The sequence below is a fragment of the Bos mutus genome, chromosome 2 (assembly GCF_027580195.1).
Source record: "Bos mutus isolate GX-2022 chromosome 2, NWIPB_WYAK_1.1, whole genome shotgun sequence".
In the NCBI taxonomy this organism is placed as follows: Eukaryota; Metazoa; Chordata; class Mammalia; order Artiodactyla; family Bovidae; genus Bos; species Bos mutus.
This window is the reverse complement of record NC_091618.1, coordinates 47428965-47450764: the sequence shown is the minus strand read 5'-3', so window position 1 is coordinate 47450764 and position 21800 is coordinate 47428965. Positions and strand designations below refer to the sequence as shown.

General features: G+C 39.1%; 1 protein-coding gene across 8 annotated transcripts in view; it reads right to left on the bottom strand.

The window, feature by feature from the left end:
- The window catches only part of FTCDNL1 (formiminotransferase cyclodeaminase N-terminal like), a 118026-nt gene extending 98333 nt beyond the window's left edge, over positions 1-19693 (bottom strand). For 2 of the 8 annotated variants that reach the window (XM_070388643.1, XM_070388636.1), the window contains exons 1-4: positions 19525-19693; positions 17281-17407; positions 14508-14603; positions 12827-12979 (exon numbers count right to left, since the gene is read on the bottom strand). In XM_070388643.1, coding sequence (XP_070244744.1) covers positions 12827-12979; positions 14508-14603; positions 17281-17395 — 364 coding nt within the window. In that variant the 5' untranslated portion in view covers positions 17396-17407; positions 19525-19693. The other 6 variants (XM_070388649.1, XM_070388599.1, XM_070388606.1 and 3 more) reach the window with 6 other exon arrangements.
- Positions 19694-21800: the final 2107 nt, after the last annotated feature.

The window sequence follows — 21800 nt, the reverse complement described above, 5'->3', positions numbered from 1 at the left end:
CAGGCCTGAGCTGTCTAGTGCTGCCTCTAACTGGTTGGATGTCTGATTCTCCAGGTGGGTAAGCTGAGCAGTCACATTAGTTTTTATCAGTAATAAAGTTAGTATTTCCACTTCTCATCTGCCTTTCTCTACTGTTGAATTGATTCAAGATTTGGGAAAGGAAGACAAGTACTATTTGTAATGCTCTCCTCCCAAAGCCCAACCCCAGTCCTCATCTTCCTGGGAGCAAACAGTGAGGTGGCCTTCCTTCTTTCTCGACTGTATTGCTATGGAATACACTCTGTAACCTGCTTTCACAAGTCCTATCCTTTTGGTTGTCAAAACTTCACACACGAGTTAATGTTTTCCAATTTCTCCATCTCTTCTTTTTTTTAAAATTTTCTTTCTCAAGCCTTTATCAAAAGGCTTGTATCAAAAGGCCTGTATCAAAACCTTTTGTATATACATATATATATATAAATACTATATATATTATCTATATTTTAAAATACTAATTTTTGCCTCACTAAAAAATTTATGATACTCTGGTTCAAGATGGCAGAGTAGAAGGACATGTGCTCATCTCCTCCTGCAAGAGCACCAAAACTGCAACTAGCTGTTGAACAACTATCAAGAGAAGGATGCTGGAACCCACTATAAAAATACCCCCAGTCCAAAGACAAAGAAGAAACCACAGCAAGACGACAGGAAGGGCACAGTCACAATAAAATCAAATCCCATACCCACCAGGTGGGTGGCTCACAAACCGGAGAACAATAATCCCAAAGAAGTTCTCCCATTGTTGTGAAGATTCTGAACCTCACGTCAGGCTTCCCAGCCTAGGGATCTGATAAAGAGACTGCGGGTCACCAAGGAATCTGACTTTGAAGGCCAGTGGGATTTGATTATAGGACTTCCACAGGACTGGAGGAAACAGAGACTCCAGTCTTAGAGGGCACAAACAAAATCTTGTGCACACCACAACCCAGAGGAAAGGAGAAGTGACCCCACAGGAGACTAAACCAAAACCACCTGCTACTGTTGGAGGGTCTCCTATGGAGGTGGGGGTCAGCAGGGGCTCACCTCAGCGACAGGGACACTGGCAGCAGCAATACTGGAAGGTACTCTTTGGTGTAAGTCCTCTTGGAGGTCACCATTAACCCTACCATACAGCCCACAGACCCCAGAGCTGGGTCACCTGAGACCAAACACTCAACAAGGTGGGAGTGCAACCCCACCCATCAGTAGATAATTGGATTAAAGTTTTACTGAGCAAGGCCCTGCCCACCAGGGCAAGACCCAGTTTTTCCCACTGCCAGTCCCTCCCATCAGGAAGCTTACATAAGCCTCTTAGCCACCTCCACCAGAGGGTAGACAGAAGAAGCAAGAAGAACTGCAATCCCACAGCTAGAACAAAAACCACATTACAGAAAGTTAATCAGGGTGAAAAAGCAGAAAGTTATGTCCCAGATGAAGGGATAAGATAAAATCCCAGAAAAACAACTAAATAAAGTAGATACAGGCACCTTCCAGAAAAAGAATTCAGAATAATGATAGTGAAGAGGATCCAGGATCTCAGGAGAACAATGGAGAAGATGCAAGAAATGTTTACTAAAGACCTAGAAGAACCAAAGAACAAACAAACAGAGATGAATAATACACTATAGTAGGAATCCACAGTAGAATAACTGAGGCAGAAGCATGGATAAATGACCTGGAAGACAGAATGGTGGAAATTACTACCACAGAACAGAATATAGAAAAAAGAATGGAAAAAAATGAAGACAGCCTAAGAGACCTCTGGGACAACATTAAATACATCAACATTCACATTAGAGAGGTCCAAGAAGCAGAAGAGAAACAGAAAGGACCAGAGAAAATATTTGAAGAGATAATAGCTGAAAATTTACCTAACATGGGAAAGGAAATAGTCAACTAAGTCCAGGAAGCACAGAGTCTCAGGAAGGATAAACCCAAGGAAGAACACCGAGACACATAGCAATTAAACTGATAAAAATTAAAGACAGAGATAAAATATTAAAAGCAACAAGGTAAAAATGACAAAAAACTTGCAAGGAAACGCCCATCAGGTTATCAGCTGATTTCTCAACAGAAACTCTATAAGCCAGAAGGGAATGGCAAGATATATTTAAAGTGATGAAAGCCAAGAAACTACAACCAAAAATACTCTACCTGGCAAGGCTCTCCTTCAGATTTGATGGAGATATCAAAAGCTGTCCAGACAAGCAAAAGAAAATTCAGTGCCACCAAAACAGCTTTAAATCAAATACTAAAGGAACTTGTCTAGGCAGGAAACATAAGAGAAGGAAAAGACCTACAAAAAATAAACTCCAAACAATTAAGAAAATGGTAACAGGATCAGACATCTCAATAATTACTTTAAATGTAAATGGACTAAATGCACCAACCAAAAGACATAGACTGGCTTGGTGGATGAAAATGTGCTTGTATGTACTTTCACTTATCACATCATTCAGTTTGACCCCCCAAACTGTATGTAATTATTTTATATTGTTAGGTTAATCATGTTTCCATTATGGCCTGCAATTGTAATTATCTTTTTTTGTCCTGCTGTTGACTGTAAAAACTGATTAACATCTTTATGTAATAGTGATTACATAACTATTACTCACTTAATACCACTGTATCATGATGGTCAACAGAAAAATAATAGAATTCTATATCACCAAAACTATCATTTAATAGAAAAACCTGTGATCACTTTTTAACATCCAGATGAAAATCAGAGTTATCTTGGAATTATTTGAAAAATACAAAGGCCCAGATACTGCTTTTTTCCTCCAAACTCCAGATATATTTCTAATGAGTACTCATGTTTAAAAACAACTGGACCATATGATGATCTTTTACTTTTTTGTTTCACTTTTTCTATTTTATATTCAGTGCTCCGGTTTCATTTAGTTTATGTTTTCCAATTTCTCCATCTTCCTTTCTTTTTCTGATGTTTTTCCAAGCTTTTATCAAGCGTAGTAGAAAAGCTTTTGTATTATATATATATATACACATATATATATATAAATTTTATGAATAATATGTATATCTTTGAAAACTTATGAATGTTTGCCTAACTAAAAAATTTATAACATTTGACTCACGTGTTTGACTTAGTGTGAAAAGAATGCTAGATTTCTAATGAAAAAAATAGATATGCAATAAGCAACAAAGATTTACTGTATAGCACAGGGAGCTATAATCAATACCTAATAATAACCTATAATGGAAAATAATCTGAAAAATAATATATATGCATAACTGAATCACTCTGCTGTGCACCTAAAACATTGTAAGTCAACTATAATTCAATGAAATGTATATATTAAGAAAAAAATTTAAAAATTAAATGGCTCCTAAAAATTCACACACAAACACTGATGGCTACTTCCTCACTCTCATTATAACAATTCTATAAAAAAAAAAACAAAAACAATTCTATTTCCCTCAAGGTAGCAGATAACTTAGACTATCCAGGAAACTGTCATGTATAGACTATGAGGGTAAGAGAGGCACAACAATTTTTATCTTGAGACATTACCTGATGATATATTTTGGTTAATTAAAATTGGAATGTGAGGTATTCAATATATGCAATTTTGAATCACACAATAAATGAAAATCTAATAAATAATGCTATAATTATTATAAAAGCATTTCAGGATAGCCTGTGTTGCCATCATTACTATTATCACATGCTCTGGGTCTCCTGAGAAGCACACCCTCACTTGCCAAGTGGAGACCAGGTGGATAGGCTGGTGGACACATGAGGGTGTACAGAGACTTGTGCTGATGCACTTAGTTTTACAGGCCCATCAATGCCACTGGCATCACTACATTATTTCTTCAGAATTTTTTATCCTAGTGGCCTAGAAATCATTGCATATACTAGGAAGGACAGATGGAAAGGAATTCAGGAAAAGCATAGCCTTGGTTAGAGGTCTAGGCTCAAAAAAGTTAGCATCATATGAATCATTTGCTATAAATCCTCTGTTAGGTCAATATTGTCTAAAACAACATTAGCAATGACATAAATGTAATTTCTGGGTGCTATACACACACACATACACACACACAAACACATACATATATATATATACTGAAAATCAGAAAACTTAGAACCTCTAAACTTTGAGATCCCAGACCTGCCTATGCTAGTAAAGGGTGAGTGTTAATATCTCCCACAGTGACCCATGACTAATCCTGAGTATTCTAGGAGACCCCTTCCCTAGGTGAAGTGGTGGTGGGGTAAGGGTCTCCCAGTTTTAAACTATAGACTTTTAGACTAGGGAAGAATTATGAGAAGTATAAAGTCAGGCAGCAAAGATTTCATGAACTCCACCCACTCATCCCAATTAGAAGATTCTTATAATACACATGTGTGCTGTGCTAAGTCACTTCAGATGTGTCTGACTCTGTGCAACACTATGGACTGTAGCCCACCAGGCTGCTCTGTCCATGGGATTCTCCAGGCAAGAATACTGGAGTGGGTTTCCATTTCCTTCTCCAGAGGATCTTCTCAACCCAGGCCTCGAACCCATGTCTCTTACGTCTCCTGCATTGGCAGGTGGGTTCTTTACCACTAGCACCAACTGGGAAGCATAACAATTATTTTATTAATTAAATAAAATAATAATACACTTATTCTTGTCAAAATTTTCAATAAAGTCTATTCAGTACACACCAAGAGTGAAACAGGAAAGAAAGAAAAGCCAGTACAAGGGAGTGTTATTACACCAGTCATTGCTGTGAGCAACTGGGGCTTGGTCTTGCTGGAATGGGCCTTAGAATCGTCCATCCACAGGCTCAGGTACCCCACTGGCCAAGGGATGCCCACGGAGTGTTTGTTAATGTACTTGGACTTCAGGTTGCTGCAGAGCCAAAGTGATAGAAAGAGAGCAGCTTTTGCAAGTTTGACTGTGTGTGTCGGTAACTGCCAGTCATGGGAGAATAACCTAGTTTATCCCAGTCCTCTCATTTGGCCTTTTTCTTCCTTATGAGTAGCTCTGTTTTACAGTGGTAGATATAATCTTGTTGTATTTATTAAGCCTGTAGCAATATGCATTTATGAACAACCTAATAACTCTTCTTTGTAGTTAAAGTATACTCAAGTTGCTGGAAATCAATTTGGATATTTTAAGAACTTTCCCAATGCATAATCCCTTTTTACCAGCTTTTTGTCTGATGGCAGTATCCTGTAAATCTCAAAGTAAATGCTATGTCCTTAAACTATGTTAACATATGCTTGTAAAATCAACCATTGTTTTTATGTTATGGCAATGAGGGTAGTGTTAATGGTAGAGAGAACAATATCAGAACTCAACATCTATACTGATTAATAGCAATGAAATCCAAGGCTGTTTTATGAGATGATCTCCATAGCAACTGGAGAATCAGAGTAGGAAATTCTTGAAGTAAAAAGTTGTTCCTGATTTGCCAGATCAGCCCATGTTTTGACAATCTGTAATAAGGTAATCGAAGGGTCTTAAGACTACCACACAAGTGTTGATGTCGTGTGAATCTGTCATGGCACATGTTCTCCAAGACATAAAAACACTTGAAACATCACCTAACAAGCCTGATAAATCTAATCAAATTCATTAATGGTCATATATTTTAAGGTAAATTAAAAAAAAACCAATCATGTAAGTGCTAAATCTTTATTTATGTAACTTATTTAACTAGCATTTTATCTTTCCAATCTTCTAAATAATGTCAATTCACAAAGCATTATATAAACATCATTTCATTTGATTAATGACATAGCACAAAAAGCAAGTTTCCATATGATTTACAGTACTCATAGCTATGGTCTAGACTTTCAAAGCAGAATATTATGAAATCACAGGTTAGTTAAGCCCACTTTCACTGGCAAATCATTGGGGGGATTTGTCTGAGCACCTCCTGCTCTGACCCCACCCCTCCATCTTCATTTAGTCCTTCTTAGCAGCAGCAGGAAGGTTTGAGTGTGAGTGAGAAACAAGGTCACATTTCAGAGACACTGTCTCTGGCACGTGAAACACTGAGCAAGGAACAAGTGGAAAATACACACGCAGCAAATGGCCCACAGTAATCAGTCTATAAAAGAATAATTGAAGTCTAGAAATTGAGACTAAATACCTTTGATTATGAGGTAGAAGTCAGAAAAAAGAACAATGTTCCTGTAAATTTATCTTTGGTTCCAATTAGGTGAATTCATTGCACCTTGAAGGATCTAAGATAATCAAAATCACCAAGAGGAATCAGAGAAGTAGGGACTTCCAAGTAAAGATGAAAGTGTAGATCCATCCCTATGTTTACATTCACTTCTTCCAAAAATCCCAGAAAAAAAGATGTCAAAGAGATCTATTTGCAAAGCATTGATTCCCTCAAACAAACAGAAATGGAAAAGGAAGCGATGGGACTGAAACTTGGAGAACGGATATAAGATGAGCAGAAGACCCTGGACAGCAGAGAAGCGGCCTGACTTACAGCACAGGCACCTGGAAATGGTCACGACTGGTGACCTCATTCTGGGATAGAAGCTAAAGCCACAGCTCCAAACAGGGAGACTGGTGGAAAGTCTGTTTAAGCAGCAGTTAGATCCCACCCCCTCCACATGGATGGGGAGCTGGCAGAAGACATAAGAGGTAAACACTATCTGTGTCTGGACTAGGGGATACAGCTGAGGGCAGTGGGGATTCAGGAAAAGAGGGGAATGAAGGGAACATTTGCATACTAACTGCTGAGACTCTTCTAGTCTCTTCTGCAACTCAGTTCCTAAATCATGGACAGCTGAATACTCCAGGCTGAAGACTGGTGGATTCTTCTTTAGGAAACCAGAAAAACCCAAGAAGAAAGACCCCAAAGATACTGAAATAGTAGAAGTTCTCCAAAGAAACAACCCGGCCACAAACCTCACTTACATCCTCAGATTATCCACTCAGTCTTTCAGTGTCCACTCTTGGAGTAAGCAGCCAACCAATGATCATCTGACATCTGAGGAAGGTTTTAAAACAAAACAGGAGAAAGCAACCTGGGGGTGTAAGTGGGGGTAGGGAGGTGGGAACAGACAACATGCAGAAAGAAGAAACTGTCAAAACTTATACATTGCTACTATATTCATGAGATGTGACCAGGATGTTATTTAGAAAAGTGAACACTCAGAGAGTAAATAAAAGCACCTGGAAACTAATACAGAAGAAATGAAAAACTTATTGAAGGCTTTCGATATAAAGTAGAGGACATTTGCAAGTAATTATTGTAAAAATACAAAGTGATTTAAAAAAAAGAGAGAGAAAGTAAGTGTAGAGAACCAGTACAGAGTTTCAGTAACCAAATAATGGGGCTTCCAGAAAGAACTGAGAAAACAGAAGTCATCAGTGGAATAACGCAAGAGAATTTCCAGCAATGAAGGATGAGTTTCAAGGACTCAAAGGACCTACCGTGTGTCTAGCATAATGGATGAAAACAGATGCATGTAAAGGCACATCAGAGAAATTTGAGAACACTAGAAACAAAGTGAAGATCTTACAAGCTTCCAGAGAAGGGACAGATCATATACAAAGATCAGGAATCATAATGGCTTCAGAAGTCTCAACAGCAACATGGAAATAAGAATTGATACAATGTCTTCAAAATAAAGTAAAATCATTTCTAACATATAATTCTATACCTAGGCAAACTAAAAATTAAGTATGAAGGTAAAATAATGGCATTTTCAGACATGTAAGTTCTCAAAAATTTATTCTCCTCCTCCCCCCTCATTTTTTATAAAGCCAGAAGAGGATACATTCCACTAAAACAAGGGCATAAAATAAAGCGGGGGTGGGGAGGGAGAGAAGATGTGGGATTCAGGAACCAGGATATCCAAAATGCAGAAAGATGAAGGGAAAACCTAGGAAAATAGTAATAGGAAATGCTATGATGACAGTTATCCTCAACAAATTTAGAGTAACTGGTTCTAATCAGATCAAAAAGTTCTAAAAGATAGTTGTTTAAGAAGACAAAATTTATGGAACAGTCAATACATGATGTGTTTTATCTGAATGCAGGGATAAATGTTATTATTGACAGAGTCTGGTGTTAAATCAGTGGTAAGTATATAAACAACTTGAGTAAACAAACAATCAAAAAGATAACAATCAATTCTAGCAAAAAGAAAAGGTTTTACAGAAAGACTTCCCCGGTGGCTCAGATGGTAAAGCGTCTGCCTACAACGCGGGAGACCTGGGTTTGATCCCTGGGTTGGGAAGATCTCCTGGAGAAGGAAATGGCAACCCACTCCAGTATTCTTGCCTAGAAAATCCCATGGACGGAGGAACCTGGTAGGCTACAGTCCATGGGGTTGCTAAGAGTTGGACACGACTGAGCGACATTTACTTACTTACTTACTTAAAATAATAAAAGTCTAAATGCTTCATTGTGAATAATGTTTATATAGTGATAATAACGTGACCACTAAATACTGATCCAAAAAATGTAAGTGTGTGTGTGTCTGTGTGTCTGCACGCACACTGGACGTGAGGGATGTGGTGAAAGGAAGCTAAATTCTCATCTTCTACAGTGAGAAGTCAATAGACAATGCCTAACCAGTCCATTCTAAAGGAGATCAGTCCTGGGTGTTCTTTGGAAGGACTGATGCTAAAGCTGAAACTCCAATACTTTGGCCACCTCATGCAAAGAGTTGACTCATTGGAAAAAACTCTGATGCTGGGAAGGATTGGGGGCAGGAGGAGAAGGGGACAACAGAGGATGAGATGGCTGGATGGCATCACCGACTCGATGGACATGAGTTTGGGTGAACTCCGGGAGTCGGTGATGGACAGGAAGGCCTGGTGTGCTGCGATTCATGGGGTCACAGAGAGTCGGACACGACTGAGTGACTAAACTGAACTGAACTGAACTGAAAATAAAAAAAAAAAAAAAGTACCAAAATAGGATTTGAATCCTAAATAATAAGATAAAAGAATTGAAAGACCTGGCTCAGGGGAGAAGGAAATAGAAGGATGTGCATAGTGAGGGGGAAAGGGAAGTTATGTAGGTCTTCAGAGTTTGGGGAACAAACTATGTACATTTGACTTTTAACCATGTTTACGCCAAGGGAACATTTCAGGCAAAGATGGGCTTGATAAAGGACACAAATGTTACGGACCTAAAAGAAGCAGAAGATATTAAGAAGAGGTGGCAAGAATACACAGAAGAACTGTACAAAAAAGATCTTCACGACCCAGATAATCATGATGGTGTAATCACTCATCTAGAGCCAGACATCCTGGAATGTGAAGTCAAGTGGCCCTTAGAAAGCATCACTATGAACAAAGCTAGTGGAGGTGATGGAATTCCAGTTGAACTATTTCAAATCCTGAAAGATGATGCTGTGAAAGTGCTGCAATCAATATGTCAGCAAATTTGGAAAACAGCAGTGGCCACAAGACTGGAAAAGGTCAGTTTTCATTTCAATCCCAAAGAAAGGCAATGCCAAAGAATGCTCAGACTACTGCACAATTGCACTCATCTCACACACTACTAAAGTAATGCTCAAAATTCTCCAAGCCAGGCTTCAGCAGTATGTGAACCGTGAACTTCCTGATGTTCAAGCTGGTTTTAGAAAAGGCAGAGGAACCAGAGATCAAATTGCCAACATCTGCTGGATCATTGAAAAAGCACTAGGATGACCCAGAGGGATGGTATGGGGAGAGAGGTGGGAGAGGGGCTCAGCATTGGGAACACGTGTACACCCGTGGCAGATTCATGTTGATGTATGGCAAGACCAATACAATATTGTAAAGTAATTAGCCTCTAATTAAAATAAATAAATTTAAATTAAAAAAAAAAAAGCTAGAGAGTTCCAGAAAAACATCTATTTCTGCTTTATTGACTATGCCAACGTTTTTGACTGTGTGGATCACAATAAACTGTGGAAAATTCTGAAAGAGATGGGCATACCAGATCATCTGACCTGCCTGTTGAGAAACCTGTACGCAGGTCAGGAAGCAACAGTTAGAACTGGACATGGAACAACAGACTGGTTCCCAAAAGGAAAAGGAGTATGTCAAGGCTGTATATTGTCACCCTGCTTATTTAACTTATATGCAGAGTACATCATGAGAAACGCTAGGCTAGAGGAAGCACAAGCTGGAATCAAGATTGCCAGAAGAAATATCAATAATCTCATATATGCAGATGATACCACCCTTATGGCAGAAAGTGAAGAAGGACTAAAGAGCCTCTTGATGAAAGTGAAAGAGGAGAGTGAAAAAGTTGGCTTAAAATTCAACATTCAGAAAACAAAGATCATGGCATCCGGTTGCATCACTTCATGGAAAATAGATGGGGAAACAGTGGAAACAGTGGCTGACTTTATTTTGGGGGGCTCCAAAATCACTGCAGATGGTGATTGCAACCATGAAATTAAAAGATGCTTACTCCTTGGAAGCAAAGTTATGACCAACCTAGACAGCATATTAAAAAGCAGACACATTACTTTGTCCACAAAGGTCTAGTTAAGGCTATGGTTTTTCCAGTGGTCATGTATGGATGTGAGAGTTGGACTATAAAGAAAGCTGAGCATCTAAGAATTGATGTTTTTGAACTGTGGTGTCCCTTGGACTGCAAGGAGATCTAACCAGTACATCCTAAAGGAGATCAGTCCTGGATGTTCATTGGTAGGACTGATGTTGAAGCTGAAACTCAAATACTTTGGCCACCTGACGCGAAGAGCCGACTCATTTGAAAAGACCCTGATGCTGGGAAAGATTGAGGGCAGGAGGGCAAGGGGACAACAGAGGATGAAATGGTTGGATGGCATCACCGACTCAAAGGACATGGGTTTGGGTGGACTCCAGGAGTTGGTGATGGACAGGGAGGCCTGGCGTGCTGCAGTTCATGGGGTTGCAAAGAGTTGGACATGACTGAGCAACTGAACTGAACTGCGAGGTGGAAGTTCTTAAACTAAAATTATATGCAAAGATATGTGTTTGTGTAGCTATGTATGTATACACAAATATACATCATAAAAAACTGCAAGTGACTCTAACATTATTTATAAGTTCCCTGAATACCAAGTTTGGACCCTACTTTAAGAACCCCTTCCTTAAGGAATAATCAAGCTTCCAACTGTTTTCAAAATGTTTGAAATATATCATTCAGAATTTTTGCACATAAAGCATACATGAATCAGACATATTGACTATGTTCTTCATCACTGGAATGTTCTCCACTGCCCTTCTTCCCAAAGAAAGTTAGTTAAATTATTATTTTAATGTAGTTTCCATGAGAAGCAGTTACCCTAGTAGAAAACATCCTGTCACTGTTCTGAGAACAGTGAGATCCTAGAATATGAACACTTCTTCCTCATAAGAATGCTTGAGCATGCTGTTACCAAAAAAAGTTTAAAAACTTAAAAAAAATGGATGATATTAAATGAACAGCTGTGTAGAAAGGAGAATGTAAAAATAAAAACTGCATGTTGGAGCATCAAAATAGTAACCATGTACAGTATATGACTGTTTTTAATCAGATGAAGATTGAAGCTATTACATTTCAAATTGAATGTTATAAATTAGTTCAAGAATGCAGCTGAGCTCACATTTAATTAGAAATGTCCATGTTTAAATCATGAGGTACAGTAGCTGCCAATGAAGTAAAAGGGCAAAGGAAGGGAGAAGTACTCTGTCCAGACCCTCCTGTTGTCAACTGTCTCCTATGCTGGCCGAGAATCTGGGGTGGACCAGTCCTGATGTAATGAAGAACTTCATGTACTAACTAATTTGAGATTTAATATAACTGAACATAATTGTTTTGAAGACAATTAAAATCACTATTCTGGTCTGAACAATTCTGAACTCTTCATTTTCGTGTGAAATGTATTTTTCCCCATGCTGAATTTTAACTCTTTCTTAGAGGAAAAGTAAACCAAATTTTGGGCCAAGATTTCCCCAGAGAAATAATCCACAGATTGTCAGGTCATGTTAAAAATGCAGCACAAGCAGTGAGGTACACCTTTGGAAACAAGCCTCCTTTCCTATTTCTAGGGCTTGACGCAGCTCAGCTAGAGTCCAAATCTACATCCCAAATGTTACACACCTCCCTGTTACCTAAAAATGAGGCAATACCGCAGAGGATTTCTGAGGTCATAGAGAGAAGTCTGCAATCATCCTACAGCGGACTTTCCCCCAAAGCTTATGGGCCTCTGAATCTCATAATTAACCAGCGAGACAGTCCAGGCAAAAGGTCTTTCTTTTCTCCCAATTTGCTTAATTCAAAAACACCTCAAGTGACATAGCTCAAATTTTCCAAATTAAACTTACCCCTGGGGCTGAAATCAAGCATGTGACAGTTCAGTTCTAAAGAAAATCTTATAGAGAGTTGTACACAAGGAAAAAAGAGAAGAAAAAAAAAAAAATCAGAGGAAAAAGGGGTAGGAGTTAACATTTAAGTGGGTTTTCAACCTCATCATTACCCCTGCTCGAGAAAATAGAACACAGATGGGCGAAACACACCATCGTTCTGCCCTGAAGAGTCTAAGGAACTCATTAAAAACTAGTGTTGTTTCCTCATGGTCTATCGTGGATTTGTAAGGGGACACAATGATCGAGTGGCTGCATCCCACAGCACTGAGTGTTCCACAGCGTCACAGGATAGAAAGTGGAAGGATGAGTCACAAAGACACTGTGTGTGCCACTGCAACCGATGAAAGCTTATTGTTGACACAAGTCTTCAAGGTCGATTTTTCCCAGGGAACGGAGGAGTGATTATATTGTCACAAGCTGTTCTGATTTGTAAAAATGGTTTCCATTAAGGAATAACCCACTTCCCCAAAATTTTCTCTTACTTCTGGCCACAGCTCCACACTCTTCCACTCCGACACCAGAGGGAGGGTAAATGGGAATCAGGTCCACTGCTCCTAGGCAAGGATGGATCCCCTCCTGAACCTCCATATCGATAGACTGGAAGGCTTCCAAGCAGGCAGCCAGAACAGAATTGCCTTAAAAATGTAAAATTAAAAAAAATAAGATCATTAAACTTTCAATTGCATCTAAGGAAGCAGCTATAATTATTACTGTCCTACCAGTTTGTGTTCCTTTCGTAAAATGTACAGAAGATTGTTTTTTCATCCAAAACAAAGAAAAATGTAAGATCCAACATTTCCCCTCTCCCCACTCCCCAAGTGTTACAAAGTTTCACATTTCTTCCAACTCTTTACTTCCCAAAGTGGAAGAAGAAAGCAAAGTTTACTGGCCTTAAAAAAACTTTGTATCCTTTTTTACAATTGGTTACTTTTAATTTTTTCAACTTTATCAAATTAATCTGATAAAATTCTTTGTTATCTTCAGAATATTTTATGAGTTTATATTAAAATAGACAAACATAGCATAGCATCACCAATTCAATGAACATGAACTTGGGCAAACTCTGGGAGATAGTGAGAGTCAGGCCTGGTGTGCTACAGCTCATGCCAAGAGTTGGACATGACTTAGTGACTGAACAACAAAGACAAAAATATGTTTTTAAAAGTATACCATAAGTATTTTAGTTTTGCTCTTATAACTAGATTTTCATTAAATTTTGTGTGTGTGTTTAGTCGTTTTAGTCTTGTCCAACTCTTTGCAACGCCATGGACTGTAGCCTGCCAGGCTCTTCTGTCCATGGAATTATCTTGGCATGAATGTTGGAGTGGGTTACCATTTCCTTCTCCAGGTTTATTAATTATTCTATCTAAATACATATAGACACCTCAGAGTGTTATTACTCTTGAGTTTTCATTAGCGTGCAGTATGACCATTTTGGTCATTTGCTGATAATCATCCATCAGCTCTTTGCTTTCCAAACAAACATACCTTTTGAGAAAAGACAATCTGCTAAGCTGAAACCAAGTTTATCTGAAAATAATTTAAATTCTTTACCAAGCAATGCTAAGGATGATACAGATTTTTGTTTAATCAAGTATGATCCTTCAAATTCAAGCTGTCCCACTAAACCTTACAGCAGGACACATGAAACCCATTTCATTTCACCCAATGGACCATCTCAAGATTTCAGGCTCCTGACTCAAAACACAACTGCTTAGCATGTTTCATTTCAAGTCAGCTTATCAGTGAAAGCAAATTCAACACTACGACTTCACAGGTTAAAATCTGAAGATATTTTACAAACTCTTTGACTTGTTCTTTTTAAGTAAAATAAAGGTTTAAAGTGATCTTTATATAAATATGAAAAAAAAATCTGAAGATATTTTTCTTAGCCACAAAAAATATGTGATCATCTTCAGGGAAAGAATGTTATTAAATACTGGACCCCAAGATTCATTTTAATGAAGAGGAAGTAGGAAATGCATATCTCAAAGATGTACCTGTTCAGAAAAACGAAGGAATGCAGTTTTGAGGTAGACTTCTTATGTATGGAAAAGAGTATTCAGATTAACACAGGAAATCAATGATTAAGGAGCATTTGGGTTTACTGGAAGCCGACCCTTCACCAAAAGACATACATAGAAAAAGAAACTGAAATCTTACCTAACTCATCAATAGAAGCTGCTATTGTAATGACTGATCTGTTGTACTCTGGATCAGAAAATACATTGAGCACTGATATTTCAGGATGTCTCTGTCCTATATAAAAGACAACACATAAATGCAAGAATTTTTTTTCTCTGGTGAAACCTTAATACTTTATTTTTCTTGATACAACAAAATTTAGCTTAACAGAAAAATTTGGGGGAAGGGGTGACCTCTGAAGTGACACTGACTAGTCAGGAAATTCATAGACAGTAATGTCCATGTCCTTCATTGTCTTCCTTTACAATCGGATGGCTCAGCTCAGATACTAGGCTTCAGTGTCTATCAGAGACCTTCTCTTGCACTTGCTTCTGAATTTGTCAAAGTTCTCTTAACTCAGTCCAAGCTGATAGTCTCTTTTATTACCAAATCGTATCACACTAAATTCTGTTCCCTTTCAATCTCATCTTCTATGCCTTGTCAATTTTTCCTTCCAAACCCAGAGATCAAACCGGATCAAAAAATAACATCTGGAAAAACTAGGATAGGCCAATTAGTGCCTAGAGCAGAGGTTCCTGGGATACATGCACCTGCCTATTAGAAACTGTTCTGACTCCAGCATCTCCTTTTCAAAGGCCACCAACAGCCTTCAGATGTTAACAACTTCCAGGCTTCAGCCACGTGTGACTCACTGAAACGTGTAACCTGGAGGAGAAAGCTGCCATACCCTTGTATGGTGACCACCCATAACCCCGTAGTTATTTTTGAAGTTTACAAGCCTTGCTCAAGCTCCTTAAAAGTTCCTCATATGCCTACAAAAGCAAATTCAAAGTGAAGGACAAAAGTTTTCAGGCGGTAATTAAGCCTTTCACTATGCCATTATACCTTTGTCGCTCTGTCCCCTGGCAGCTTAACAATTAATCTTTTCAAGGAGAGGGAAAATAAGTTACATACGGAACTACAGAGCTTAAAGCAGCCCTATGCTATTAATTTTAATAACGTGAAAAGATAAACTTATGTCACTCACTCATAACCAAATGAGCATCTACAGAGACCTACCCTGGTGTAGGTCTAAAATTTATAACTCAGCTTTCTTTACGTAAGACCTTTCAGACTATTTAAATGTTTTCACATTGCTTAATTGGAAAAAATATAGGTGATATAGTTTGATTCCACTCACTTAAAAATAAATGCCTTTAAAGTATCTGTAAAACAGCAGGTCATTTTCTTAACTAGTGCTACCTTCCCTGCATTTTTAAAACTATGAAAGACAGAGCAGGAACGAGATCATACAACCTCCTTTTTATGTGTTTTTTTCAACATACTTTAGCTTTTAGACGAAAAGAGATAATTTTATTTTTTTCATCCGAAATCTTCTTCTGAAAAGCTTTTATTCTCAGTTTCATATGATTCAATTGATTCAAATACTGAAAGAATGAAACACTCTCTCCTGCAATTTCTTAAGCATGCATATAGAAAAAAAAAATTACTTCTGGCAGGAGGAGCTGTCAGTATGAATCTCAGCAGAAGTAAATTGTTTGGTATTTGTAATAGAGTATAATAGCTATAATTCCATTTGAGCTGCTGCCACTAATAAGCTGATAAAAACTGTGAGTTGAGACCCAGGTGTCCATCAGTGTGTGACTTCCACAAATGTCTCTGCCCAGTCACTTAATCACAGAATGTGTCTCTGCACATTCACCCAATCCCATTAGATGTACTATCTCACAATGTGGGGCCCAAGCTGGCTCTTCCCACAAAGAGAATGCAAAAGCACAGCTGCATGCTGGCTCCAGAGGAGTTTTCCTATCAGCAATTATCAGGAATTTTCACAGACATTCCTAGCCCCCCAAAGTTGCTAGATGGTAACTTAAATGTGCTCAGTGTTAGAAACAGGCCCAGGAAAAGCACCTCTCTCTCATGAAAAGCAATAACCAAATAAAAAATGACAACCAGAAATTAAAATAGACTGTTTCAAATGCTTCAGGGCTATGACCCTAACACTCACCTGTTGCCGAAAAAGCTGTTGATTTAATAACAAAGCTTTTGTATTTAAGTGATGGTAAACCTGTAAATACACTGTGTTTTGTGTAAGTGTGAAAGTAAAAACAAATAATATTTAGAACTATATGTCATCACATGAACATTTTAACAAAGGTTAAGAAAAGAGAGAAAGAGTAGCATCTCTAATAGTAAATACTGGTCCAGGGGTTAAAGGAGACCTGAGTCTCAGTCTTCTGAATCTGAATGGCTGAATGATCTTACACACATCACTTAAATGCCTAAGAGTCTTTATACGGAGAAAATGGAGTAGAAATATTAATGCTGTAATGACAGCCTGGGCTTTGCTGGCAGGAGTGCTTTTGAAAAGTACTTGGTATGTGACAAGTTTATTTTTTATTTAACCTGCTGAATAAAAAGCATAATGAATTATGCTTATTCTATTAATGATCATACACATGGCCCATGAGGGAAACATTAAACCTGTATGTAAATATATCCTCTTCAGGAGTCCTGTCAATATCCTGAACAATGTGCATTTCAGACACCCTCTCCAATGTGAAGAAATATGCTTGTGGATGGTATGCAGGCATTTGGAAGAGAGTGTATGTGTACATCTGAGTAAGTGATCTATCTCAGCATTCTGGAGCCAAGCTATGATAGCCCAAGAACAGGGAGAAAATTCAGGAAGAAAGGAGAAGTATGTACCATGGACACTGTCAGCAGAATAAAAAAATTATTCTTATTATCAAAACACTACATATTCACATCTATTGCCTGTTGTTCCTACCATTTCTTTCAAGAAGAGCAGCTTTCGCTATGTTCTCAACAATGCACTTTTTTCTGGCTTCTGAAATGTTTAATAAACAGGCAGCCAAACGGAGCCCCACTCGACAAGAAGACATGGTGATTTTCTTCTAGAAAAGGAGAAAAACGAGTCTTCATTTTGGTTTCTACAGTTTATTCATATTTTCACATTCATTAAACATTTAAAAAGTCATAGCTGTTTGGAAACCAGGTAGCCATAACATGAATACTTTACTATTTCATTCATAGGTAACACATAAAGGATAATATCTCACATCGACTCAGCCAAAAAACCATGCACATGTGGTCATGCACATATGAACATGTGAAGACAGTAACACACTAGAAATATCCATCAAGTACTCAGTCTGAATTCTGTCACGGGAAACTTTTTCATTAAAGTATGTCACTCTCTTTTAAATATTGCCTTCTATAGTTTAATCCTGTTTTTGAGGAAGTATGATACTTTTGTTAAATAAGATTACTGAGGAAATACAGAAAAGAGAAACAAGACATTACTTAATATGCTGATTCTTACAAACACTATTTTGACAGAAAGAGTACCTCCACCAGCCATGCCATGGATAGTACATGAACAAATAAAGGAAATTCACTTGGAGGTTTTAAATGACAACTATTTGACTAAGTTCCTCTTGTACTTTGATCTCCATAGTCCCTAAACCAGTTTAAAATCTTTCACAGGACTTTGTACATTGAACTGAAAGCTGACATGGAGTACTCGGATATGTTACTCAATAATCAGCCAAAAATGTGACTGATTTCTTTGAAAATGGAATCATCATACAAGTTTTGGAGGTTGCTTTGACTTTCTTCAGTACCCCAGAATGGTATTCTCAACTAGTTATCTTTCCAAACTTCAAATGATATTATGAAATTAAGTTTAAATATTGCAAAACAAAAAATTCCCCTTTTTAAAGATCAGGTCATCGTATTTCCACCTCTTTTAAATATAGCTAAAAGTGAACGTGGCCCTCATGAACTCATTCAGTAAATTTTACTGTGGAACATTTTGTGACAGGTAAAGTTCTTCCTGTGAGGGATACTGCAGAGAATGGTGTACAACTCTGAGACACACATTAAGCTTATTAAGTTAAAGCTAACATGCTGTGGTGTAATTAATAGTGTTCTCCGTGTATAAATCCAATGGCTTCTCTTCACTAGGACTGTTCGTTGGCCTGATCATTTTAACCTAAGAGGAGATAACAGGGCTTCACCATTAGTTCCAAGTTTTCACACTGTGACCATCATCTCACAATTGAAAATTCAGAAAAAATAGGGTCATTAGGATTCTGTAGACATTAATAACACTGTTGCAATAGAGCAGCTCAGACCTCTTCTCGTTTTTATGTAAACAAAAAATTGCTTTACACAAGGGGTGTGGGCGTCTTCTGGCTTTCATTTGTTTTCAGTGTGTTTATGTAGCTTAATTGTCTCATCAGGCACTTTCCCAACATAATTATGCTTTTTAACAAATGGTGTTTATGGCAACCCCTAACAGTGCAAAAGAAAGGATTAGTTTCATCCTCTCATTCCACATTTTGATTCTCTGTGGACAGCTAAATCACACAAAGATGGTGTTAGAAAAATCTACCTTCATTGCAAAAGCTGAAATTAGCGGCAATATCAGGCTTTTGGCAAGCACTCAGGCTTATTAGTAAAAAGGGCAAATTTTTCTCTTCTTCCTCCTCCTCCTCTAAGAATTTGACCCCGAGCAAGACCCCAAACACTTGTGGTTTGAGAGGATGATCGTAATTCGCCCACCCCTTCGATCACCTTTGGGATTACTTCCGGCTAGAGACCCAAACCTGCCTCCCTCGGAGGAACTGGATGGACCTGTGCGGGGCAGAGCAGTCCCCAACGCTCTGCCACATCACCTGCGTCCGGCACACGCACCACCGTTAGCACATTTAGGGCCGCAGAGGCTCGTCCAGGAGGCACAGCGCAGTGTGGGACAGACGCCGCCACTAGCACTCCCTGTGCGGCTCCGCGCGGGTTCTAGCGTGGAGTGGCCCAGAGCCACGTGAGACGAAGGGTGGGCCGAGGGGGAAAACCTAGGGACTCGCTGTGGGCCCCCGGGGAAAACCAGCAAGGGGAGCGTCCGCGGCAGGCGGGGCCGAGAGCCAGGGGCGGCCTGCGGCCGCGCCTCCGGCGGCCCGCCTCGAGCTTGCAGCCACCTCGGCCGCTCCGCGGTTTGCGCGGAACCCACCTGCGCGCGCGGATGGCGGCGGGGTAGGACGGCGCCGAGCCCCAGTCGCCGCGCGTGACCAGTGCGCCGTTTCCGCCGCCAGCCCCGCCTCCCGGGCGCGCTCCAGTCCCACAGCCCGCTGGCTGGGCTCTGAGCTTCCTTTCTGACTCTACCCGACCCGACAGCGTGCTGCTTCCGGGAGAGCTTAACCTTTCTTCTAGAAGTGACTTCCCACCCCGCCTGCTTTAACTTGGAACTCTCCACGGTTTTCTTGTAAATGAATAACTTTTTAAAAGGGAATTAGAATCTAAAGATGAGGTCATTACTTATTGATCGTACACCAGCAGGGGGCTCTTTTCTCTATTTACACAGAAACACACGTTCCCGCCCCCCCCCCCGCCTCGCCCGGCACACCCCCTGATAAATTCCTCCTGAGAAACACTGTCCGCAAGCGACTGTGCATATAATCTGGACCAACACAAAAGCATATACCCTTTTAGTCAAAATTACGAGTAGGAACCAGGCATTAAGCATTTCCCTTTTTCTAGGCCAGTGAACCTTGAGAATACATTTCTCTTAAAAAAAAAAAAATCAGGACCTGCTTTTTTTCTTTTTAATGTAACAAGGATTAAATGTCACCATTTTGATCCAATTTTGTTCCTGAAGTGAAATAATCACGAAATAACTACTTGGGCGGAATACATTAATTTTTAAATCTATTTTTTATTTTCTAATTATACTTTTTAAACACAGATTTGAGGAAATTAACATTTATGTGGACATTTGGTTTCTAGCCTAATGTGGCATAAAAATAAGTAACATAATGAGTGTTAAAAAAAATCAGGTTCATGATGCTTCTCACATCATCATCATTGTACTTAGATGTCACAACAGTATTATGTGCGATTGTGTCAGATCCAGCCTTCTCCATCTCAGAGTGTTGGCAGGTAGGAGGGTTGTTGGCAAGAGGAGGGGTGTTAACCTCAGGATCCTGGATCCTTTCCAAGGCTGGTAATTACATTCTGCCAGCCAAAATTCATCCCATAATTTTAATTGGATAAATCCTTTCTGGCCTAAGCTACTGCTATGCCTGTCAAACTGTTGCCACATTTCACCCCAGAGGTGTCTGTGTTTTAGTTGCAAGAATCAGTCCCTTTGAGGTTGGTTTATCAGTTTAAATCCTCAAAGCGCCTTGGGACCCTAAGGAATTAAATATATATTTGAGGGTTTTTTTCCTATTGAATCTGCATAGAAAATGTATAAAATAGATTTATATGCATGTTAATGTCTGTTATCTAATGTCAGCAGATAATTTTGAGAGCTCTTTAACCAGATCAACATCCCTACCTTTCTCTTCTTTTCAGAAATTCTTATTGCCCATAGCTTTAACTTCCAGTTTCCAAAAAGCACCTAAGTATCCAGTTTCTTTCCATGGAGGACAATAGAAGTGAAGCCCTTATTTTTCACCTTTCCAACAATCCCATGAGATAATTTGCTGAAACAAAAGACAGAGTAGTAACATTACATCTAGTCTTCTAGTCTTCTAGTAACATTACATCTAGTCTTCTAGTCTTCTAGTAACATTACATCTAGTCTTCTGGAGGGATCTCCAGAGAAGACAGGGGCTTCATGTGTTACAGCTGTAGCATCTGCCAGGACTAAATCTTCCTCGCCATATCTCCTAATCCTCTTTGTGAGAATCACTCTTGCTTCCAGAACTGCTGGGGCATCAAGTAAGATAAGGCCTCTCTAAGCATCAACACAGAGGAGTTACTCAGTAAACCTTGTTCTTTTCTCCACTCTATTCATGTCAAACACAATGGAGAGAAAGCAGGGCCCAGGGTTCTTTTAGAAGGGGGGCAGCCTCTGCCCCTGCCTGAGGACTGTAAACATACCTTTTTGAAAAAGACAAGGAGACAGCAGCAAGGCTGATGAGAAGTTTAGCATTGAGATTGAAAGTCTTTTGCTGTCTTCAGGAATGGAAAAGTACCCTCGGTGTTAGTTTATCACATATAATTCTGCCCTGTTTTAAAAGAGTGTACGTCACATTTACAATTACATATTATTAAACACCTCATTTTTGTTTAACTTAGCATGCTTCGGAGGGACATTTTCATACTTTTTGGGTGAATGTGTTACTTTGATTCCTCATTTCTCCTGCTGTAAATCCACATTCTGGGCATTAGTTGTTTTGCTCATCGTGGATTCTGTCCAGAAACAAGTAAGTACTGGAAAGAGAGAACAGCTCAAAGTCCCAGTGTCACTTCCATCAATGACAACTGCTTCCGAACCCTCCC